This window comes from Podarcis melisellensis (assembly GCF_964234715.1).
Source record: "Podarcis melisellensis genome assembly, chromosome: 6".
NCBI classification, from domain to species: Eukaryota; Metazoa; Chordata; class Lepidosauria; order Squamata; family Lacertidae; genus Podarcis; species Podarcis melisellensis.
Genome location: NC_138538.1, coordinates 52,009,649 through 52,035,184, shown reverse-complemented (window position 1 = coordinate 52,035,184; position 25,536 = coordinate 52,009,649). Strand labels below are relative to the sequence as shown.

At 42.6% G+C, this 25,536-nt stretch overlaps 1 protein-coding gene across 1 annotated transcript; it reads right to left on the bottom strand.

Annotated features, from left to right (window-relative positions):
* Positions 1–498: 498 nt before the first annotated feature.
* RAD54L (RAD54 like) lies at positions 499–22,396 on the bottom strand. Its single transcript, XM_081913935.1, has 18 exons — positions 21,917–22,396; positions 21,286–21,372; positions 20,090–20,209; positions 15,937–15,997; positions 14,902–15,037; positions 14,231–14,300; positions 13,187–13,475; positions 12,525–12,649; positions 11,360–11,510; positions 10,502–10,628; positions 9,691–9,765; positions 7,758–7,888; positions 5,210–5,320; positions 4,495–4,618; positions 4,147–4,225; positions 3,225–3,404; positions 1,956–2,119; positions 499–1,408 (listed from the first exon to the last, which is right to left on the bottom strand). The coding sequence occupies exons 1-18, from the start codon at positions 21,917–21,919 to the stop codon at positions 1,207–1,209; spliced, it is 2,235 nt and encodes a 744-aa protein (XP_081770061.1). The 5' UTR covers positions 21,920–22,396; the 3' UTR covers positions 499–1,206.
* Positions 22,397–25,536: the final 3,140 nt, after the last annotated feature.

The window sequence follows — 25,536 nt, the reverse complement described above, 5'->3', positions numbered from 1 at the left end:
AAGTGCAAGTAGATAAATAGGTACCGCTCCGGCAGGAAGGTAAACGGCATTTCCGTGCGCTGCTCTGGTTTGCCACAAGCGGCTTAGTCATGCTGGCCCCATGACCCAGAAGCTGTCTGCGGACAAATTCCAGCTCCCTCGGCTATAGAGCGAGATGAGCACTGCAACCCCAGAGTCGTCCGCGACTGGACCTAATGGTCAGGGGTACGTTTACCTTTTTATATAAGTCCCAGTGAACTCAGCACTTCTGAGGAGACATGAACAGGATTGCAGTGTTATGACTTCCCCTGAACCTCAGAGGTCAAGGTTTCAGCCATGACTAGGTATGCAAAGGAAGACTGAACCCTTCCATTTCTAACAATTACCCCTAAACTTACCGTTACATAAGCTTCATAGGATGAGATGCTGACTGGTTTAAGAGGCTGAGAGGTGAAGTCCCTACAGCTCACTCATATGAGTGTTAGAAGTCTTCCCACCAAGTTAAGCCCCACACTGCTGTACGAAGTATTGCAGTCTACATTTTATTTTACTCTATAAAAACAGGACAGTGATAACTGGCACATATGTTATCACTATCTTTTAAAGTCAATGCTGTGGAGAGTCAATAAATAAGCTTAAGGAGTTAAGATACAGAAATATTTTGTCCTGGTACTCGTGAACTCAATTTTCTTTAAGTGAATCTTCTGCCTGGAGAACTAAGGTATCAACCATCTGAGGTTCAAGTGGAAAAACAGACTTCTTTCACCCATCTGCTTTGATTTTGAGGTTTCCAGATTCTATTTACACTAGGCCTTACCTCATTAGCAGAATTAAAACAGATCTTTTCATTACTATTTAACAGCAAGCAATTCAGTTTCAATAAATTGTATATATATCCATTGTTCACTGTTATTCTTGAAAAATTAACTTTGTAGGCATGTCTTTAAATTTTTCAGAACAAGTAACACAGTCCAAAGAATGATAAAGTAGCATGGGATCAATTCCATGATCAGAAGTGAACACTGTTCTGTCGCGGTCTTCCCATACATGCCAGGTTTCATAAACATAATTATACTAATGCTCTGTGACCAACTGATTTGGCCTACCACTTTTGTAAAGAAGATATAGTTCTTCCACGGCATTAATGGGAGAAAAAGTGTAATCTTAAACGTGGTGGATCAGGATAACAAATAGCTTGAGTTTCAGAAAGCCAGCCCAAACCAATCGTCATGGTATCCCCCGTTGTTCTTCATGGGAATGATGATGGAAGGTAAAGGTGACAGCAGCATCCCAGGCAGCCTTGAGGACTGTGTCCTGGAGTCCACGTTTTTCAGCACAGTGATTCCACTGGGATAAGTCAGAAGTGCAGTCAGACCCTTCTGGAGGTGGCCTGACTTGATGGCCATTCACACAGCGACGACACTTGATCCTGCAACGAAGAGTGCATTGTGCTAACAAGGGCCAGAGCCTCTACGTAACTTTCTGTGGGCTTTCATTGTCTGAGCTTAAAGGGCTTGCAATCTTGAAGACACTACTGTTTGCAAGATTGTTTTTACCTGTCTTTCATCTCAACGTCCCAGGATGGGTTACAACCATATAGCCACACACTAATGTCCTATGAAGCAATTTAACCCAAACCCAAAAATGAACACTTCCAATCAGCATGAGTAGCAGGCAAACTGGGGTCACACCAGAATATGTTTCTATAGAGGCCTACTCATAGAGTCCAACAGACAGGCACATTTGTGTACTGCAAGGCTTGAGGCGTACAGCTCACAATACCATTAGCCTACACAAATGTTAAGGCCAATACATGATCACGTAGGACATGGTGGGCTGATGTGGTCCTAATCTATTGCTGCATATACAGACTGAACATGGGGATAATTTTTCTTACTTGTTCTGGATAAACATACCACACAAAAGCCTTCATTTGTGTCCCCCAACACATTACCCACAGTTCTTCCAATACTAACTTGTCATGGGTATCACTTGTGGTGGTCTCGTTGAGTGTGAAAAGCTCCTTCAGTTCGCCAAGAGAGAAGTGTCTTTCCACATCCTGCTCCTCATCTACGACGCAGCTGCTGAGAGCCTTCTTGTGGGTCTGCCGCTGAAAGATCTTTTCCTCAATTGTCCCTGTCTAAAAGGATACAAAATTAAGGCTGGTGCTGGGTTTTTGGAAAGGCCAGAGAATCCTTATAAGCGTTACATGTTCTTTAGCCAGAACCTGATTTCCACATTCCACTTGCCATGCACTCCCAATCAAGGGTGAAGAATGGTGCCTCATATTGTTCCCTTCTCAAAAAATTGCCCTCTGGGCACCAATCCTGTAGAGCAGGCTTCCTCAACCTCGGCCCTCCAGGTGCTTTTGGCCTACAACTCCAATGATCCCTAGCTAGCAGGACCAGTGGTCAGGGATGATAGGAATTGTAGTCTCAGAACATCTGGAGGGCCTCGGTTGAAGAAGCCTGCTGTATAGCTTGTTCAGCATGTAAATAAGGAATGAAGCTCTGAAATTTGGCCAAAGACTTCACATCTGTAGGGTGCTTAACTGTTAAATGGGGTGTTATATGTTAGCCAGTTACGTTATTTTTACTTCTGGTTAAAAAACCAGGATAGATAATCCAAAAGCAGCTGTGGCTTCAGTTTTCAGGCAACAATGGAAAACCATTGGCCTTAACCTTTAAGCCTGATGGGGATATGCCTCTAAACAGAGATTTACGTCTGGGGCATCTTCCTTTTCCTATGTCCTGATGAACCTTTAGTTCGCTTTACATCACTGCATATGCCCAGTATCATAACAGATTGGTAAAAAACCAGGCTCCACTGTAGTCTGTTCAAAACGTTTATGTTTTTTCATGCCATGACACCAGCTACCCTTGTGCAACTGGAAATCAGACACCTGTTACAAGAGTAGTTCGGATTTGATATCCCGCTTTATCATTACCCTAAGGAGTCTCAAAGTGGCTAACAATCTGCTTTCCCTTGCTCCTCCACATCAAACACTCTGTGAGATGAGTGAGGCTGAGAGACTTCAGAGAAGTGTGACTAGCTCAAGGTCACCCAGCAGCTGCATGTGGAGGAGCAGAGACGCGAACCCGGTTCACCAGATTACGAGTCCACCACTCTTAACCACTACACCACACTGGCTCTCAAACTTGTTTCTTTTTGCAACAGACTCAAGCTTTGCCATCTGTACTCTGCAATGAGGACAGTCACGAGCAGGGTTGGAATCTAAGCCTTACCGAAAGTAATCGATAGATATAGCAAGTCTTCTTCTGGCCATCTCTCCAGACACGGGCCATGGCTTGTTCGTCATTGGCTGGATTCCAGTCTGGGTCAAACATCACAAGTCTGTTTGCTCCAATCAAATTTAAGCCACAACCACCTGCTTTGCTGCTCAGCATGAAAATGAATTCAGGGTTCTGGGGGACCAGAGAAACTCAAGTTAGGTGCCCAGCACAAGTGACACTGCTGACTCAGTAGGTTATTTCTGCAAAAACACACTTCAAATTATCCTTTTATCTTGTATGCAAAATGAATGAACACGAACGTTGGTTAATAGACTACTCTTTCTTCCTCTCAGTCTAAAGATACTGGGTTCTTCCAACTTTGTAGTGAAGAACATCACAAGCCATTGCCCTACAAATATACATACAGCCAAAGATTATCGGTACTACTTGTTTGTGAATTCTCCAACCAGTAATATGTACATGAAAGCTTATAATTAGAAGACTTAGTAACATTGATGGAAAACCAGAGGCACAAATCTAGACAGGGCGATAATGCAGCATCCATCCTAACTCCACATCAACCTCCTCTCTTCCTGTTCTAACCATGCTGGGTTTTCTTGACCCCTAGACACCAGATAAAAAAGATTCCCAACTGGAGAAGTGATCATGCACCAAAGTACATGTCTGTATCACATCACTGGATTTGTGTAACAGCCATGAACGCTCATTGGAAAGTCATGCTGAAAATATTTCCCTATTGCAAGTATACCTCTATTTCAAGCAGGAGTACATATTTTGACTGTAACTGGCATTAAAATGCAGGAGGCCAACGAGGCTTTTTTACTGGAAGGCTATATTGTAACCACTTCTGCCCTGTTTTGTAGGAAGGGTGGAACTAGATAGGGTGGAACTTGAGCCTGGAAGTTTCACTTACAGAAATGCTGTTGAAACGCTCCACTATCTTTGCTCTCTTTTTAATGGACATGGTGCCATCCAGACGGACATACAAGTACCTGGCAGACACAAAAAGAGGGCAAATTAAGATCCTAATACCAATATATCCCTGAAATAGCTGCAATTTCACCCCTTACACATGGGATAGTTCTACAAGTGAATTTAATATCAGGGAAAAATTAAGGCCATACTGGGGGAGGAGAGTTTTAGAATAGTTTTATGGAGACATCAGGCCAAGCCTGACCCATCATTTCTGCACCCATCATTCCCAAGGAAGACTTCCTCTTAGGTTCTCTCTCACACACTCACAACCTCTCAGTCATTATACCTTCTAGCTCTGCAGAGTTTCTCAAAGAGATCCAGTGTCTGAGTATAATTAGAAACTAGGACTACTTTGTCATTACTGGTGCTCCTCGTAACTGCCAAAATGTAGTCCAAAACCAGCATCTTTCCTGAAGGAAAAAAAAATAAATGAATACAAATGCTATAAAACCTGGAACCTCCAACCCAATGCCCACAGATGCAACAGGCCTTCCTTGGAAACCAAGGACAACACAGTGCCCGTGGGTTCCAGGCTGGTGAACCTTGTGAATTTTTAAATAAATTGCAGGCACTTCTCTTGCCCTTTGAGGGGCTCTTTTGACTGTGGGTGGGTGGGCTGCTCAAGTGTGTGTGTGATTGAGAGATGCACCAGAGCAGAAAGAGAGGATACTGGGGGATGCTCTCTGCTATTAGACAACAACAACATCATTGATGGGGCAGGGTGAGGAATCAATACTGTGTGAATTCCAGGGGACAGCAAATGGCTTGACTTCCCATGACAAGCATGAGATTGTCCAGGAGCAGCAATGACTATTTGCTCTTCGATTTTGTGTTATGCCATGCCCCCTTGGCAGCCGTTTTGCGACTCGTGCCCACAACACTCTCTCAACAGATCCCCATTGGGGAGGTTGGCGACCTCTGCTATAAACAGTGCTGAGAAATCAATCCCCAATATAATCTCACACACAGATATACAGATACGTTTTTGCAGCAACATTTACCTGAGAGCTGAGGTTCCACAGACTTGGTGCTATAGCCAGAAGGAAATAACTGCAGAGCACCCACAAACCCCTCCTCTTCCTCCACACACTTCTCATAGATCAGGGCAGGATCTACAGAAAAGATATCAAGAATCACTGCACAGAACTGGAGTCGACACACTTTCTGTTTAGCAAGGTGGAAGGATTGGTCTTAGTGTGACGGAAACAGCTTCCTTACACAGTCCTATTATCTCTGGACAGAAATAACTGCAGCGCCTAATCATCATCATCATCATCATCATCATCATCACCATCATCATAATCTAAACAGTTCTATAATCTCCCCCTGTATTTAACATGCAATGGTCTAGTATAGCCTCTCTCAACCTTGGGTCCCCGGATGTTCTTGAACTACAACTCCCATCATGCCTGACCACTGGCCATGCTGGCTAGGAATGATGGGAGTTGTAGTCCAACAACATCAAGGTTGAGAAAGGCTGGTCTAGTACCTGAAAACTATAACTCTACATGTGATCATTTTAAATCACTAACTTTTATGTAGAGTAGGGGTGGGGGAACTTGTGGCCTTCCAGATGTTGCTTAGCTACAACTCCCATCAACAGTGATCATTGACTGTGTTGCCCAGGGGTTAATGGGAGGAGCCAAACAACATCTGGAGGGTCACAGGTTTCCCACCCTTGATTTAGGGGGCTTCTCTGACAATAAATTACCATACATTGTATATATTCCTTTTCACACATCAAGTGTTCCTCGGTCCACTAGTAACCTTCTGAACGTAGCTCATAATTGCTTGCTTGTTCCATAACTAAGCAGTGTTTTGAACCTGTATCTCTGCATTCATCCAGACCCCTCTGTCCCACACTGGCCCATATACACTGCTAGCTTATCTAGTTCTCTTTCCATTTAAGTGTACCTTGATTTCCCATAAGAAACCCAAACTATCTGCTCCCAATTTCAAAAATAGCACAACCAAGCATTTAAACCATGAGCATGCATAGTAGGGATTTTAAACCCATAGTCACATTATGCAATAGATTAAAAATGTGTACATTAATTATGAGTGTGCTAAGATTCAAAATTAAAGATTATGTTTTCTAAAACCAGCTAAAACCCAAGAGGGTGTGGAGAGGCAAGGCACATGCTTGCATAGCTGCAAAGTCCTGTAAGTAAGAAGCCTGTATCCCAATGTATTATTCAGGCACTAGAAGGCCAGCCACCAGCCCAAGCAAACTAGAGTCCAGAAGAGGGCACCAGAGTCTCAAACTTTAAACATGGAAAATCTTTACATGGGACAAACATCTGCCTATCCCCACTTAGAGCATAAAGCAAAATGCAGGGGCTTGTGAAAAACCAGTAAAAACAAAAGAAGGCACGTGCTCCAGTTTAGACAACTGTGCTTTTCCTCAGGGGGAAAAAAGCAATTTAGTTTATAAATTGCAAAGTTCCAAGAGGGGAGGTTCAGGGGTGGCTTAAATGATGAGAGGGGAAACATACAAAAATACCGTATTTTTCGCTCTATAGGACGCACCAGACCACAAGACGCACCTAGTTTTTGGAGGAGGAAAACAAGAAAAAAAAAATTCTGAATCTCAGAAGCCAGAACAGCAAGAGGGATCGCTGCGCAGTGAAAGCAGCAATCCCTCTTGCTGTTCTGGCTTCTGGGATAGCTGCGCAGCCTGCATTCACTCCCTAAGATGCACACACATTTCCCCTTACTTTTTAGGAGAGAAAAAGTGAGTTTTATAGAGCAAAAAATACGGTACTTCCAGTCCTTTCGAAGTACATGCTTCTATTACGCTTGCACAGAAGTTGAATCATAATAGTGCAGCAACTTCACTTTCTCCAACAAGGAAATCAGAGACGGTGAACTGAGTTTTTTCTATTCCTCAGACCCAAAATACCCATGCTCTTAACACAGTGAGCCAAGATTATGAACCCTATTTTGTTTCGATACCTACAAAACAGAATTTATTCTTTTTAACTGCCATGCAGCATCACTGCTTTGGAATTTAGCCTTAGCAGTGTTTGAAACTCCCATTGTTCTAGGTGCATTTTGTGACAGGGAATTTCATTAGTGTGTGCAGTTTCTGAGTTCTGTGCCTAACATTTCAGAGTAAAACTGCAGAGTGGAAGGAAAGGAGGACCTTTTTCTGCTTCTTCACTTCCAGTTACTCTCTGAAGATTGGAGAAGAGACCCTCTTAAGAGGGCAGGGAAAGGACTAGACCCTGTGAAGAATGAACATAATATTTTAGCTGCAGTTCATTCATTTTCAGCTTTGTATTCTTGTTATAAAAAAGTATGCCTAGACATAACCTAGGTTTAAGGCGCTATTTAGCTCCTTGCTTTCATATATCTTAGTTTTTAACACTGCTTAGCAGAAGTGTTTTAAAAACACCATCTTAATGACCAGGGCTCTAGTACACAAGAACACTTCAGCTTCAGGTTGAAAACCATTCAACGGAGATTTATCTTGTTTCTGACTTTCTGTTCCATGTTCTGGATCCTTAGCACAGGGCACTGTATACATAAACTGACAGGATGACTTACGATTACAGAGTTTCTTCAGCGATGTGATGGAGGAAAGGGATGAAACACTCATGTTCCCTTCCTTCAGTTCCTCAGCGGGCTTTGCTTGCTTGAGGAAGCGTTTGTACAGGTCTGCCTGAAGGGGAGTCAGCCTGAGGTGAAACAAGACATCAATCATGTTCCAATCACTGAACAGATGACCATTACAAGAAATCCCATCTTATCCAATCCATGTTGGAATTGCTTAGGTTAGCTCCCAAATGAACATTTAATGCAAAATAACTCAGAACTTTCCAAAGGGTATAACCTACTTGAGCTACTGAATTCCCCTTGTTGCAAACTCAGAAGGAAACTTGGTGTACAAGAGGAGCTAAATTGTCACTGACTTTGGTGGACCTGGGCAATACCCTAGTCTTAAAAGAAAGCCATTCTCCAGAGTCTGGTTTTTTTCCTTCTTTTAATTCATTCGCTTAATTCACAAACTGGTCTTTAAATTGGACTCTTACTAATAATAAAGCTCCATTTTCCACAGTCTCAAAGCTGCCGAGCTAAGATCACTGTTAAAAGTACAGTGGTACGTGGGGTTAAGTACTTAATTTGATCTGGAGGTCTGTTCTTAACCTGAAACTGTTCTTAACCTGAAGCACCACTTTAGCTAATGGGGCCTCCTGCTGCTGCTGCTGTGCTGCCGGAGCACAATTTCTGTTCTCATCCTGAAGCAAAGTTCTTAACCCAAGGTAGTATTTCTGGGTTAGCGGAGTCTGTAACCTGAAGCGTATGTAACCTGAAGTGAATGTAACCCGATGTACCACTGTACAAATATCTAGAGATGGCAGCATTAACTTTCACTTTTATGCTATTAACTCTGCCAGCATGCTCAAACCAGAACAAAAGACTGCAAGTCAGAATACTGCATTCTCAGTGATCTAAACCCTAACTTTGAAAAATTATTTCCCCCAGAATCTCTCAGAACATCAGTGACATTCCAAAGAGTAAACTATCAAGCAGGAAGGCACTGATGGGTGGCTGTTTCATCACATCTTTCATAAAGCTATTCCTACTATTAGTATACATGATTGTCTTAGGACATGGTGTTCCTTACAGGGTCAGTGTTTTTCAACCTTGCTGCTAAGGAAAGACCTCCTGTCTACACAATTCGCTGCTCACCAAGTTGCTGCTTGAAACCCGGTGCCTTAAAAGCATTATTTTTATTTGTTTTAAAATACATTTTATTAAGGTTCATAGAGAAAAATCCTTTTTTTAAAAAAAACAAACATTATTTTTAAAGGTCCAACATCATCTAGCAGTTCATAGCTATTTGATGTGCAACAAATGAGTTGCACATTCTTTAAAACACACAAAAAATACTGAATGGCATTTAAAAACGTGACTGATTTTCCCGACTTCATTAATGCAGAACATTTTATAAAGGGTACGATTAGATTTGGATGAAAAGCAAAACACAACAACACAAACCATTGTTGTAGCGTAGCAGGATAAGAAAGGCACTATTCTCTGACATCTAGATGAATGTGGTTCTTTCAGAATAGATTTGAGGCAAGCTCCATCACCGAATTAATTATGCTGACTTTTTTTTTTTACTTTGCGGGGGGGGGGGAGAGATATTATATATGTCAATAACTCAGTTTCTTCCTTTTCATCGAGAGGCAAGTTACCTGGGATCAGTGCACTTACATATTAAAATTAATTAAGCGCAACTTTTTAAAATATAGTGACTCCAATAAAGGAATTCATTCTGCTAATAAATAATTCCATTTAAGATGGAAGGTTAATTGGCTGTTACCGAAGGGGCAAAGGGAATATTCTGCCACAACACCCAGAGTAACACAGATCAGAATGTTTCTAATGACTCTTGCTTAGCAAGGCAAGAGTGAATCCACCGCATTTCTTGATTAAGTTTGAAAAGTCTGTGCTTTGCACTTGTATCTTGTACCTGCAGCACACCACCTGCTCTATTTTCACTGGAAGGTATTTGGAGAGAATATCCGAAGTCCTCCGTATAAGACACCTAGAAAGGAACAAAATAAATTAAATTAATAAATTAAAATTAAGGCTGTTAACAAGAATACCTAAGCTCATGACCATCTTCCGGCAGAACACCTTCCTGGGGTTAACAGATATCTTTCAGATAACAGCTCTGCAGACTTTGATCAGCATGCATGAGCTCTGACAACAAGTACAGTGGTACCTCAGGTTACAGACTCTGCTAACCCAGAAATAGTGCTTCAGGTTAAGAACTTTGCTTCAGGATGAGAACAAAAATCGTGCTCTGACAGTGCGGCAGCAGCTGGAGGCCCCATTATCTAAAGTGGTGCTTCAGGTTAAGAACAGTTTCAGGTTAAGTACGGACCTCTGGAACAAATTAGGTATTTAACCTGAGGTACCACTGTAAACATAACATCCATTTTAGCAAAAAACAAAACAAAAACCCAAACACACCCCACTTTCTTGCTCAGCTGATCAAAGCACTCAAGAGAGACAGTAGTGTCACAATGAGAAGAAAAAATTAATTTGGGGAGACTGGCTGTACATGACCCATAGCAATTGTTGGGTGATGATTTAAAGATGAATGGATTTGCACTTTCTGAGCTCTATCAGAGACTACTGGGATGAATTATGAGGAATAATGAAATGAGCCGTTTCCAGGGTCAAAGTAACTTTAACTACCACTGCACAATCTGGGGAGTTAGAACTAGGGAAATAAAGTGCTCCTAGGATAAAAAAGGGAAACTTGTGAACTTCACCTGTTGACGATGCTGATCAGCTCTTTAAGCCTCTCCTCTCCCTTGTGTCTTCCTGCTTCACTTGCATCGGCATCCCTGCCTTTCAGGATGGGAATTTCAAAGTGCTTTTTAAACTCCTGAGCTGTCCCTGTCCAAAAAAGCAAAACTTGATGAGGAGGAATAGCCCTATCTTTCATTTTCTATATTCTGTTGCAAGTTTTAAATGCTATTAACTATTTCAAAGATGTCTTCCATTGCATTTCAAACTTTCTGATGCATGTAAATGTCTCTGAAGCCTAGCAGGTTTAGACAACAGTTTTTTTCTGGATCAGGCAGAACCTCATAATTCATAAAGGCATGTGAAACTTTAGAAATAACCATTCCTTTGCCTTAGAGGCATCATCACTTATACCTTCAAGTCCCACTTGCTCTCACTTAATGAGAGATCCAATTATACAACACTTTTAATCATTGACAGAACCTTGGTCATTTAATAAGATGCTGAGGAAAGCAGACACAGAAGACATCTGGGCCAAAATTGAAAGGTAAGCATATGACATAGCTGGAAATACAGTCTCTCTGTTCCCAAAAGGTTCCCTAGCAGACTCCCATGAGGTGATTCACACTTTTTTGGAACTCAAAAGCTAGCAGCACTTTGATTAGTCCACATCTTCCAATAAAATGGTTCACCACTGTTCTGTGGAACAGAGCTACACTATAATAATGTGAAACACAGTGTGAGTGGCAATTTGATATACACTTGCAGCACACAATCGCACTTCCCCACATCCAGTCATTATGGTGGGGAACTTAGAAACTTGGGCTGCTAACTTCAGATTTATTATACTGCTGTTGCTGTTGTTTTAAAAAAGTCCCTACCGAGGATGCCCGAGTTGACAAAATGTACTAGACTGAAGTATTCCAGGAGGTCATTCTGAATGGGAGTTCCTGAGATGAGCACTCGCCGTGCAGTTTTCAGGCTGTTCAGAGCTTGGTACGTTTGGTTATCTGAGTTCTTCAGCCTGTGACCCTGAAAAATGAAAGAGTGACAGGATGCATGCATATTTACTTTTGCAGAATCAATATACCTATCTTATAAACCTGCAGACATGATTAAATCTAAGCACTGCAAAATAAGAAATATACTAATAGGTGCATGTTCCTACTGCAACCCTCCCCCCCCCACGGCCAGTGGGTTTATTTAACTGCTAGTTATAAGACACCTGAAGAGCACTATGATGTCCTAGCAGCTAACTACTGGAAGCAATGACAAGTGCTAATAACTAATAAAAGGAGAAGGGATACATTGCAAAGGCTTCCAATGAAGCAAAGTAGTTATACAAGATTATGGGATGGGACTAAATCTAATATAGGTCCTCTGGGATTTTGGTAGCCCTTTAGAAAATATTGGAATAGACACGCTAATTACAAAGAATATTCAGGCATTATAATTTGCAGAAAACACGGGGGGCGTGGGGATGAGCTCTTTTACTTTGCATGCAAAATGTCTCAGGTTCAGATCCCTGGCATCTCCCTCTTAAAGGATCCCAAGTATCTGAGCGAACTGCAAGACAATGGGAGCCAGGAGGAGAGAACAGGTGCTGTAAGCACCAAGCTGCTTCTTTGGCACAGGGATAGCAATGCTTAAAAAATAATAATAATACTCTTGCACCAAGGGGAGTTTTGCCTTCTACTGCTAGTTACTGGGGAAGGGGTTCTATTTGCATCAGGATAACAGGTGGGGAAGGAAAAGTTGAAATTCGCTGCTCTCTGCCTTATGGTTTTGATGCACCAGTATCAGCCCCATCCATTTTAAATGTTAAGAACCGTTGGTGTGGTTGCTAACCATGCAATCACAGAAACTTTGGGTTTAGCCCTCAGCTGCACTTAGCGTAGGGGCAAACCTTCCTGCATGTTGCCAATTAAGTGGCTAGAAATTCCTGCCCAGGCTCACCACTGAAGCTGAGTGACATCAGCCAAATTTTGACTCCATGGGCAATCGATCACCTCTCCCTAACGAGAATACCAGCTGCTTTCCACCTACCTCATCACATATGACCAACCCAACACTCCCTTTCTGGAGGACTTCAGCATGAAGACGGAATGTTTCGTAGGAAATTATCAGGATCGGGGATGGGACTCTTAGGCCTCGCTGGTTCATAAACCCAGCTATTAGGAAAAATAAAAACAGCAAAAGAAAAATAAGTGAGGTGTATTTGGAAGCCAAGGGGAGACAGTGTAAGCTTTAGGAATAAGCAGTTTTGCAAAACTGTGCATCCCACATTTACCTCTACACTTACTTTTTGTGTTCTGCTATATTGCAACAAAGTGTTTTTTACATCCAAAGCATCACAATGCATTATTTCCTTCATCTCTACTACTCAAAGTGGCTCAAGAGATCCATGGCAGAGCTGGAAGAGTCTAGGTCATCCAGGTCCCACAAGCTACCAACCAAAGTTCTCTTACTAGGTCCTCCATGTACCTGTCTCTAGTCCTTTGCTAGTTCTGCTGTTTTTACCCTCTGTTCACAACTGTAGAAACCATTTATCAAATTCCCCAGCATGAAACTTTGAATTAAAGCCTGCCAAGAATGTGATGATTGTCGCAGCTGAGTATGAGGGAATACAGCTTATGTAGTAGTGTTCTTGCTTTACAGCAAATCGTTTTCTTTCTTTTTTAAAAGCACATATTGTGAAGCCTCCATACCTAGCTTTCTGTCTATATCCTCCTTGGAGCCTCCATCAATAGCCAGTGGCTGAATCCTTCCTCCAAGCCATTTACCCACTTCATTATACCAGTTCTTCACCAGGCTGGAAGGCGAAACCACAACGGCCTTGTCGATCTCAGGCTTGCAATCTGGACTTTGGCGCAAGAGCGTCCACATCAGAGTGATGCACTGCAAGGTCTTGCCCAGACCCATCTCATCTGCCATGATGCAGCCATGACTTCCAGGGATGCGGCGGCCTGTCACACACTCCCACAGGAACTTCACCCCCTGCATGAAAAGCGTTTCCCTTGTATTAGAATAGACTTGCAGGACAAAAAGTGATATTGTGCATGAAGCAGCACCTGCGCAAATTGCAACTGGATGCACAGGAAGCTATTGGTATTCAATACCGATTAAAACATTGCTCTCGAAACAGGAGAGCTTGGGAAACTGGAGAGACAGAAAGATTTGCTCAGAAATGTACAGGTTCCAATGACAGCCAATAGTGTCGCAGCTCATAGTGCAGGGAATTGCCATTTTAGCCTGACCTTTGAAGCGCAGGGAAAGATTGTTGCAGCCACTCAGCTAGAAGCAGCAGATACAGTAGCCTCCGGGATAGGGGTGTGTGAAGTGTGCTAGCTACAGGAAAAGTAAGCAGGTGGACGTGGGGTCCTTGGCCATTGCTGCACAGTGGCTCCCAGCATCTCTCAACAGCAGCAGCAAGAGAAGTCTCCCCTCCCCTGCTTCAGAGCAGAACAGGGACTTGCAGGCTCGACCCTACATAGAGGAGGTGCTTCAGGGCCCTTAGCCACACAGTTATCAAGCAATCCCCTAGCTTTCCTCCCAATATTGAAGCTGGGAGGAGTCATTAGGCACCTGCTCAACAACCCTCCTACACACCTTCAAGTTTAGGAATGCTCTTCACACTTGCTAGAGAACCACTCTCTAGAGTGAAAGAAAATGCTGGAACCTGCTGATGGAGGCAATGCAGTGAAAAGTTCACAGCAGCATTACTGCTGCATTTGGTATCTCGCAAAACTTACCTCTCTCTGATGGGGTCGTAAGACACGGCTGATAACTGGATCCACCACAACATGAACAGGCACTTTGTCCCTTCAGGTAAGAAACAAGAGAGAGATCAGAGCAGGCATAAAGGTCAAAGCACTATTCTCAAGGATATTCCCAAGGGGCACAAGGCCTGTTAATACACCACTCTGCTTCATAAGACAGGGACTCCTACGACGTGGCTACTTTCACAGTCAAAACCAACTAGGCACAGTTGAAAGTCATAGCAAGATGTGCTTTGTCTCCCTGCAGAGGAAGTAATGCACAGTTATCTTATTACTGGGGGACACATAATTCAGTAATATGAGTAAGCAGTGATGAACACTCTGTGGTTTGTGTTTGATAAAGATATATTTGTAAGGAATTTACTGAACAGGGAACGATGCTTCATGTCCTTCTGAATCAATCATCCTCAACAATCTGGATAGTTTTCTTGTGTGAAACAAGAACACTTGTAACTGATCCACCACTGCGTCTCCATTATGGGAGATGAATCAGCGTAATGACTGCAAAATGGCAATTGAATACTAAGTTTGCATGCCGATTCTAAGATCCGTCAAAATATCAACAGATACACAAACCAAGCTTAAATGGTGGGAGAGAACCTACTGAGTGCGGGGAGAAGGGAGGTCAGAAGGAAGCAACTCACTTGTCGATTTTCAGCTGGTCATGAGCAGTCAGAGGTGGAGGTTCGTAGAGCACCAGAGCTCCTTCTTCAAAAGGGTCATGGAGAGCATGCCTGAGTCCTGCACGTTTGATACCCAGAGCTCTAAAGCCCGGGGAACCTGAAAGATGACAAAGAAAAAGCAGCAAGCTGACTGTTTTCAGTAAACGCAGGACTGTCAAATATCCTATTACAGTGACAACACACTGACTTTTAGGGAAAGTTAGCCCCAAGTATAAAGTGCTATGTGTGAGATGTAAGCTATAGAATAAACATGGCAGAGATATCTCATTAAGTCTGGTGTGCCACTGCTATCAGACTGAGACTATGCATGAAGGCAAGTAGCATGAAACAAAAAAAATGGTGTTCTACTCCCATTACAGAGCTTCTGAACTACAGCACCAGATCTCTATCGCCAAACCTGGCCTGAACAAAATGTAAAAATCCACACCTCATCAGAAAACACACACACACACAGTGCCCTTAGTTAATAAAGGATAGTTAGACCAATACTTGAAGGTGTAACTACAGTAATTATTCACAAGTTTTAGGTTAATGAATCAAGGAATGATTCATGAACCCATATATTTGGCACATAGCTTATGCTTGTATCATCAACTCAGTCTATGAATTTCCAGATACAACTAACCAGCAAAGAAAGCATTTTTGTCTATCTCCTCCCATTAACTGCAGGTGCATTTTGAAACTTGGTGGCAATTCATAAAATTCAAGAAGTTTGAGACCCAAAATTATAACTAAAATCTAGGGTTCCGTAAGCCTACATGACTTATAGACCTGTGTTGTGCATATTTACTTGGAAATAAGCCTCACTACATTCAAAGAAGCTTACTTTCAGGTAAACATGCATAGGAGGGCAGCCTAAATAAGCATTACAGCCCACCACTTAATAATTTTTCATACATTTTTTTTCTTTTTTACACACACTTCATTATTCTACACATTCAGAGTTAACAGATGGCGAAGTAAGACAATGTTAGGAGGGAAACCTCATGGATTTACCTGTGTAGTTTGGAATAGGAACTTTGAAAGGTTTTGACAAAATGCTGCGAATAAAGGCCTCCTGGGATTTAAAGTATAAAATATTCATTAGTTTAACATTAAAAAATACCTTTCAAGCTAATCAGTAAGCAATAATGAACTTTATACTGAGATTGGCAGATTTTGCTTCCAACTAAATGTATTTAGCACTGAATGACAACAAGTATTTTCCACTATTGTTCTTGCACTCTGGAAAGCCCTGCCATTTAGGAAATATCATCTATCAGTCGCTTCAGAAGTCTTATAAAGATATCACTTTTTGCCCAGGCTATCCATGACCATCAGATTGGACCCTGTTATTACTAGAACTCTGTTTTTATGAAGGTTTTCTGTTTGTACGTTTGTATTTTTGTAAATGGTTTTGTTGTTGTTGTTTAGTCGTTTAGTCGTGTCCGACTCTTCGTGACCCCATGGACCAGAGAACGCCAGGCACCTCTGTCCTCTACTGCCTCCCGCAGTTTGGTCAAACTCATGCTGGTAGCCTCGAAGACACTATCCAACCATCTCGTCCTCTGTCGCCCCCTTCTCCTTGTGCCCTCCATCTTTCCCAACATCAGGGTCTTCTCCAGGGAGTCTTCTCTTCTCATGAGGTGGCCAAAGTACTGGAGCCTCAGCTTCACAATCTGTCCTTCCAGTGAGCACTCAGGGTTGATTTCCTTCAGTATGGAGAGGTTTGATCTTCTTGCAGTCCATGGGACTCTCAAGAGTCTCCTCCAGCACCATAATTCAAAAGCATCAATTCTTCGGCGATCAGCCTTCTTTATGGTCCAGCTCTCACTTCCATACATCACTACTGGGAAAACCATAGCTTTAACTATACGAACCTTGTTTGCAAGGTGATGTCTCTACTTCTCAAGATGCTGCCTAGGCCTGTCATTGCCCTTTTCCCAAGAAGCAGGCGTCTTTTAATTTCGTGGCTGCTGTCACCATCTGCAGTGATCATTGAGCCCAAGAAAGTAAAATCTCTCACTACCTCCATTTCTTCCCCTTCTATTTGCCAGAAGGTGATGGGACCAGTGGCCATGATCTTCGTTTTTTTGATGTTGAGCTTCAGACCATATTTTGCGCTCTCCTCTTTCACCCTCATTAAAAGGTTCTTTAATTCCTCCTCACTTTCTGCCATCAAGGTTGTGTCATCTGCATATCTGAGGTTGTTGATATTTCTTCCGGCAATCTTAATTCCGGCTAGGGATTCATTCTGCATATAAGTTAAATAAGCAGGGAGACAAAATACAGCCTTGTCGTACTCCTTTCCCAATTTTGAACCAATCAGTTGTTCCATATCCAGTTCTAACTGTAGCTTCTTGTCCCACATAGAGATTTCTCAGGAGACAGATGAGGTGATCTGGCACTCCCATTTCTTTAAGAACTTGCCATAGTTTGCTGTGGTCGACACAGTCAAAGGCTTTTGCATAGTCAATGAAGCAGAAGTAGATGTCTTTCTGGAACTCTCTAGCTTTCTCCATAATCCAGCGCATGTTTGCAATTTGGTCTCTGGTTCCTCTGCCTCTTCTAAATCCAGCTTGCACTTCTGGGAGTTCTCGGTCCACATATTGCTTGAGCCTTCCTTGTAGAATTTTAAGCATAACCTTGCTAGCGTGTGAAATGAGTGCAATTGTGCAGTAGTTGGAGCATTCTTTGGCACTGCCCTTCTTTGGGATTGGGATGTAGACTGATCTTCTCCAATCTTCTGGCCACTGCTGAGTTTTCCAAACTTGCTGGCATATTGAGTGTAGCACCTTAACAGCATCATCTTTTAAAATTTTTAATAGTTCAGCTGGAATACCATCACTTCCACTGGCCTTGTTATTTGCAGTGCTTACTAAGGCCCATTTGACTTCACTCTCCAGGATGTCTGGCTCAAGGTCAGCAACCACACTATCTGGAGTATACGGGACATCCATTTCTTTCTGGTATAATTCCTCTGTGTATTCTTGCCACCTCTTCTTGATGTCTTCTGCTTTTGTTAGGTCCTTTCCACTTTTGTCCTTTATTATGGAAATCTTTGTACAAAATGTTCCTTTCATATCTCCAATTTTCTTGAACAGATCTCTGGTTCTTCCCATTCTATTGCTTTCCTCTATTTCTTTGCGTTGCTCGTTTAAGAAGGTCTTCTTCTCTCTCCTTGCTATTTTTTAGAAATCTGCATTCAATTTCCTGTATCTTTCTCTGTCTCCCTCGCATTTTGCTTGCCTTCTCTCCCCCGCTATTTGTAAGGCCTCATTGGACAGCCACTTTGCTTTCTTGCATTTCCTTTTCATTGGGATGGTTTTCGTTGCTGCCTCCTGTATAATGTTGCGAGCCTCCATCCATAGTTCTTCAGGCACTCTGTCCACCAAATCTAAATCCTTAAACCTGTTCCTCACTTCCACTGTGTATTCATAAGGGATTTGACTTAGATTGTATCTTACCGGCCCAGTGGTTTTTCCTACTTTCTTCAGTTTAAGCTTGAATTTTGCTATAAGAAGCTGATGATCTGAGCCACAGTCAGCTCCAGGTCTTGTTTTTGCTGACTGTATAGAGCTTCTCCATCTTCGGCTGCAGAGAATATAATCAATCTGATTTCGATGCTGCCCATCTGGTGATGTCCATGTGTAGAGTCGTCTCTTGTGTTGTTGGAAAAGCGTGTTTGTGATGACCAGCTTGTTCTCTTGACAGAACTCTATTAGCCTTTGCCCTGCTTCGTTTTGAACTCCAAGGCCAAACTTGCCAGTTGTTCCTTTTATCTCTTGACTCCCTACTTTAGCATTCCAATCCCCTATAATGAGAAGAACATCCTTCTTTGGTATCACTTCTATAAGGTGTTGTAAGTCTTCATAGAATTGGTCAATTTCAGTTTCTTCGGCACCAGTAGTTGGTGCATAAACTTGGATTACTGTAATGTTAAAAGGTCTGCCTTGGATTCGTATCGAGATCATTCTATCATTTTTGAGATTGCATCCCAGTACAGCCTTTGCCACTCTTTTGTTGACTATGAGGGCCACTCCATTTCTTTTACGGGTTTCTTGCCCACAGTAGTAGATATGATAGTCATCCGAACTGAATTCACCCATTCCCGTCCATTTTAGTTCACTGATGCCCAGGATGTCAATATTTATTCTTGCCATCTCATTTTTGACCACCTCCAACTTACCCAGGTTCATGGTTCTTACATTCCAGGTTCCTATGCAATATTTTTCTTTACAGCATTGGACATTCCTTTCGCTTCCAGGCATATCCGCAACTGAGCGTCCTTTCGGCTTTGGCCCAGCCGCTTCATCAGCTCTGGATCTACTTGTACTTGCCCTCCGCTCTTCCCCAGTAGCATGTTGGACGCCTTCCGACCTGAGGGGCTCATCTTCCAGCGTCATAACTTTTATATGCCTGTTGTCTTTGTCCATGGAGTTTTCTTGGCAGGGATACTGGAGTGGCTTGCCGGTTCCTCCTCCAGGTGGATCACGTTTGGTCAAAACTCTCCACTATGACCTGTTCATCTTGGGTGCCCTGCTCGGCATAGTTCATAGCTTCTCTGAGTTCTTCAAGCCCCTTCGCCACGGCAAGGCAGTGATCCATGAAGGGGTAAATGGTTTAAGAGAGTTTAAGTATCAATTGGTTTAGAAAATGTTTTAAATAATAATAAATATATTTAGAAACTTAATTGCATTTCATCTATTATTTTATTTATAAAACATTTGGGGAGCTCTTTGAACAAGTCATTTTTATTAGGCTCCTAAATAAAGAACAGATCATAAACAGCTTACTCTTTACAGGTCTTTCAAAGAGAACGTATATAAAAATCACTTTCTATACTATTAAAGTGGGAAGAAGTTGATCCCAAAGAAGTGTCATTTCTCTTTATGAACCCAGTCCAAAACCACCAGGTTCTTATAGCCAGCTACAGACAGATAACACAGCATCTTTTTTCACAGCAGATTGCAAGGAAATCTGTGTGCTTATGATCTTCCGGCTCATAGCCTTTGTGCCTTTGCAAACTCACAGCTTCTTGTTCAGGTGGTGTGAGTTCATCCACAACCCAACCAATAAAAGAGCCATACTAGAAACTGCATTGTCTCCCACCCTCAGGAATAAGTTAATTGTGCAAAATTGCATGAGAAAACATAAATAAATCACTTGCATGTTTACTGCCATCAAGGCAATGAGGCTGATTGGTTAACTGTGCCAAGGGCTTCCGGAAAGGTGACATATAACACTCCCTGTTATCGACTTTGCTGCCATGTTTCTGTCTCTTCCGGGTCTAGAAAAGATTAGAAATATTGCATTAGGATTGGAGAACCCAGGTGTACATACAACAGTCATACTGCCTAAAACCATCCAGTTAGATTATTTGTGCATCTGAGCACTTCGTTTTTTAAAAATTGTTTTTCACCATCAGTGCCGCAAACCTTGTTAAAAGCAAAAACAAAATGCAAACATTCTTGGAAGGCTAATATGGTTTAAAATTGGGTTTGAAACATTGCCGAGGTTGGGACACACTGGATATAAAGAAGCATAAAGCAAAAAGAGGGCTATTGCAATTAGAGAACTTGTAATGATAGTGTCTACTATATACGTCTCAAGGAAGGGAAGGATACAAATGTGAAATAATTTGTTTCCAATAGTTGCTAAAATAATTACTTTTTATTTATTTAGAAGAGGAAAAAGACTACAGCTACAATCATATGCACACTTTCTTGGATGCAAGGTTCATTGAACTCAATGAGACTTACTTTCAAATAAACATATGTAAGATTTGGCTGCATTGAGTTGAGTGTTTAAAATTGTTTAAATGTGAATTTCATTAGATAATCCTTAGGTTAACAAACATTTTCCACATGTAGATCAGCTAGAGGAACACACTCCAAGGTACAAATATACCAGCCACCACATAAAATGTAGCATCTGTATTGACTGGAGCTCGCTTCATATAAGAGAACAACCAGCTTGAGGATGTCCCAGTGACTCCAACTCCTTGCAGTACACATCCATCATCATATAAGCAATACACTTACCCACAAACAATCACAATAGCCAAATTGATGCATTATTACTATTATTATACTTGACCCACAATACAGTGCATATACTGAGGCTAACAGATAAGTCCCCCTAGTGAGTTTATGGCCAAAGGTCAGCCACTACACAAGTGATACATCCATAGTGAGAAATGAGAATATATGTGTGTAGTAAAGGAATGGAAAAGCTGATACAAAAAAGGTTTAACAATGCAGTCTCCTTGCTGAAGCTCAGCAGCTCTGGGTCTGGTCAGCATGTTCCATCATGGAAGGAAAGCGGGACACAAGTGTACAACAGAATGATTGACAGGATGCTCACAGTTTCAGGATGCCATGTGTCATCTTCGTCAGAGCCATTCCCTTCTGGCTTCCTCTTGACCAGCTGACTAGGAGCCAGGCTTCTCCTCTGCAAAAAGAGAAAGGAAAAAGGAGTGATAGATCAAGGCAACCTATTAAGAATCTGCATACTGTGGAAGTTGGCATTTTCAACAAACTATGGCTTTATCTGAAACACCTTTTGCCCGTTTGAATGATATAAACGTAGCCCAACAATGCCTATGGGAATTCCTCTGGCCCCCCCCCACTCAGGGCCGGATTTAGGTTTGATGAGGCCCTAAGGTACTGAAGGTAATGGGGCCCTTTGTATGTCCAGCTGTCCTTTGTCAACAACAAATTGTCACTGTTTTTTGTGTTGATTATATGGTAATTTATGGACCTAATAGGTGTCTAAAGCCATTTGCGACTGTTGCTGTATGTAGGTTTTAGTTTATTTGTTGTTTTTTTAGATTATTTTTTGGAAATGTACATCCATGTTTTTTTTTCCTTTAATTTTTTTTTGGGGGGGACTCCCCAAGAGAGTGGGGCCCTAAGCTATAGCTTGTTTAGCTTATACGTAAATCCGGCCCTGCCCATGGAAATTCCTTTGCCCCCCCCCTCCCCGCTAGGCTTACCATCTCCTCTCAGGATGAGTTAATTTCCATCTGTGGGGAGCAACGGAAGAAAGAACAGGGACCGAGGAGAAAGCAGGAAGGAAGGAAAGAAGGGAGGGGAGGGGGCGACCCTGAAGGCAACAGGAGGCAGCAGTGGCAGCTGCTTGAACTGGGGAAGGGGCGAGAGGAGGCACAGTGGGAATGCCTTCCCTATGGGGAGGGGGCAGCGGCGAAGTCGGAGCCCTCGGGCAGTTGGGGAAAGGGAAGCGGGGGGGGGAGGGACCTGGTGCAGAAGGCGGCACGAGCCCCCTCCGCCAGTCGCACGTGGACGGGGGGCGTCAAGGGGCTACGCCACTGGCCGGGACGCGGGGCGAGGAGCAGCTGCTTCCTCGCGTCTCTCTTTTCTGTTTCCCGCGCGGATGTTTCCCAGGGTTTCGCCCCGCCCCTCAGCCGAGGCAAGGCCAATCGCGAGCCGACCGGGGAAGCTGCCATCGATCAGCTCCGGGTGCCTGTCGGGAGGAAAGGGACTCGGCAGCCAACAGGAGGGAGGAGGAGGAGACTTGCTAGGAGGGGGCGGGGCACTCTGTGGCGGGGGCTGATGGGAGTTGTAGTCCAAAAACTGGAGGACACACCAGCTTGGCCGGCAAAGGCTGTTCTGGCTCGGGGTTGGGGGTTGTAGGAGTCCCAGGTTCGGATCCCGACTCCGCCAGCGGGGGGTTAGCAGTTACACGACACAGACGGAATCCACAGAGAAGAGAAATCCTGGCAACACTATACTAAGGGAATAAACAAAAACTGCATAAATTCAGGAAAGAGGAGGGGGATTTTGGCAGACTCGCCTACAGACTACCCGCCCCACCTCCCAACTTTTTGATCAGAAGCTTTAACCACTTTAAGCATGGGTGGATTTGTTCCTTTAAATGGCATTCCCAAGAGTTTGGTATTTTGGCTGGTGAAGTGTAGGCAAAAATGTGTATTTTGGGCTTAAGTGTGTGTTGTATCTTTATTATTCCATTCTTCATATTTATTAATTGAATTGGGGTTTTCCTTAGCTATTGAATTGAGTTGAAACTCTTATATGTTTGGCACTTTTATTCTTTAGTCGTCTTTTGACATTATTGTAACTTTTCTTTAATGTTTGGATTTCCTGTAAGAGGGGAAACTGGACCACAAATAAAGAAAGACTGAAATGAACCACTACACCAAAAAAGGAACAAAATTGCTGAAGAAGAATGAGCATGGCTTCTGCAAGAGTTAACCCACGTACTCTTTTTAAAAAATAAATATTTTAATTAATTTTCAATTTTCACTTCACACATAAAACTACATAGCACTCAACACACCAGCTGCATTTCTTGGAAATTTCAGATCAGATTCTTATAATTCAGTCCCAATTTTTTTTCTACATTGCTGTGGGATTCCAGAGGGTTAAAGACACGATCCTCTTGACCACAGTGCAGTTTACAACAAACAACATAAATTTTATAACATCTATACAACATAAAAGGGATGCGGGTGGCGCTGTGGTGTAAACCACTGAGCCTAGGGCTTGCCAATCGGTTTGAATCCCAGTGACAGGGTGAGCTCCCGTTGCTCGGTCCCAGCTCCTGCCAACCTAGCAGTTCGAAAGCACATCAAAGTGCAAGCAGATAAATAGGTACCGCTGCGGCGGGAAGGTAAATGGCGTTTCTGTGCGCTGCTCTGGTTCACCAGAAGCGGCTTAGTCATGCTGGCCACATGACCCGGAAGCTGTCTGCGGACAAACGCCGGCTCCCTCGGCCTATAGAACAAGATGAGCGCCGCAACCCCAGAGTCGTTCACGACTGGACTTAACTGGCAGGGGTCCTTTACCTTTATACAAGATAAAAATTAAAACAGTTACATAAATACTACATAATAAAATACAGATTCACCTAACAGCAACAGCCGAAAAAAACAACAAAGAGAAAATCAGTAGCAGGGTATCTAAAATACAAAAACAGCACACAAATGCGGATTTTGTCACTCGGTAGTCAACACTCAACACTTCTTCCGTTCCTCTCAAAATTCCCAAAAGCTATGACCCAACTGCTCTGCAAATATGTTCATTCCCTGCAATACTCTGGCCCTTGTCCCCAATATTAAGTTATTTCAGCCTCCGTACTCCTCAGATGTTGAAATCGGAATAAAGTACATCATAACATAGATCCTTTTGTATATTGAGATTTATTATGGCATTTAGAGTTTTTGCTTCCGGATTTAATTTTCTTTCAGCACTGGATTCTGAATGTCAAGCATCCTGCTTGTATTTGACAAAATTGTTTAGTGACTCCTTCAAAGTCAAAAGGACATTTTACTATACTTTCAAAATACCTGGTTGCAAGTTACAGTGCAAGGAAAGTGTAACCAATTAAATTTTCTGGCATCCAGACAAAAGCAGTTTTAAGGAGTTTGCCTGAGCTTTGGCTGTAGCACACACCTGATTCCTAATATTGACAGCAGCTCATTGATGCCTCATTAATTCTATGTAATTTTAGCTGACAATGTCTGCTGGAGCCCCTGTTTAGACAGTCAAGAACTCACAGGTGTCATTTCTGAGAACGTATGCTTTTGTTTTGGCTGTTGCTCTTGTGTGTCTGATCAGCTCTCTACAGAAGGGGTCCCATGAGCTTCATTCAGGTGGTGGTGGTAGTAGTAGTAGTAGTAGTAGTAATAATAATAATATTTATACCCTGTCCATCTTGCTTGCTGGATTTCCCCTGCCACTCTGGGCAGCTTACAGCATAATTAAAAACATAATAAAACATCAAGCCTTAAAAATCTGCCTTCAGATGTTTTCCAAAAGATGTGTAATTCTGTATCTCCTTGACATCGGAAAGGATGGTGTTCCACAGGGAGGGTACCACTACCGAGAAGGCTCTCTGCCTGGTTCCCTGTAACTTCGCTTCTCGCATTGTGGGAAGCATCAGAAGACCCTTGGAGGAGGACCTCAGTGTCCAGGCTGAGCGATGGGGGTGGAGACACTGCTTCAGGTATACTGAGCAGAGGCCATTTAGGGCTTTCAAGGTCAGCACCAACACTTTTAATTGTGCTCGGAAACGAACTGGGAGCCAATGTAGGTCTTTCAGGACCAGTGTTATATGGTCTCGGCAGCTACTCTCAGTCACCAGTCTAGCTGCCGCTTTCTGGATTAGTTGCAGTTTCCGGGTCACCGTCAAAGGTAGCCCCACATAAAGCGCACTGTGGGAGATGACCAGGGCATTCACCACTCTGGCGAGACGTGTTGATCTGTGGCATTTTGGCATTAAATATTCACACTCTGTTTTTATTGCTTCTTTTATTTCTTATATTGTCTTTTATAGTATTGCAATCTGAATTCTATGCAATGCAAATTGTATTACAATAAAATGCAATCTTAGAAATAAAAGTAGCAATTAAAATGCAAATAAAAACCACACATCAACTAGCACAGTGCATTACAATTGCTTTAACAAGCAGAAAAATCAGTGGTTTGCCAAGACTATCAGCAATTTTCAAATGGTCCATTGTAGCAAGGGGTTTGGGAACCTGTGCTCTACAGCGTCCAGGAAAAGCAAGTGGCGTTTTCACCCATTCAGCAAAATATTGGCTGAACTGGAGCCAATTTTCCTAACAAATAAAAA

What these genes read in the sequence shown, in the direction of transcription:
- RAD54L (XM_081913935.1), bottom strand. An exon ending in ACACATGGCATCCTGAAACT is followed by an intron (nt 20,210 to 21,285) that starts GTGAGCATCCTG and finishes AATCTTTTCTAG; the next exon opens with ACCCGGAAGAGACAGAAACA. An exon ending in GCTGAAGAAACTCTGTAATC is followed by an intron (nt 5,321 to 7,757) that starts GTAAGTCATCCT and finishes TCTTTTCTGTAG; the next exon opens with ATCCTGCCCTGATCTATGAG.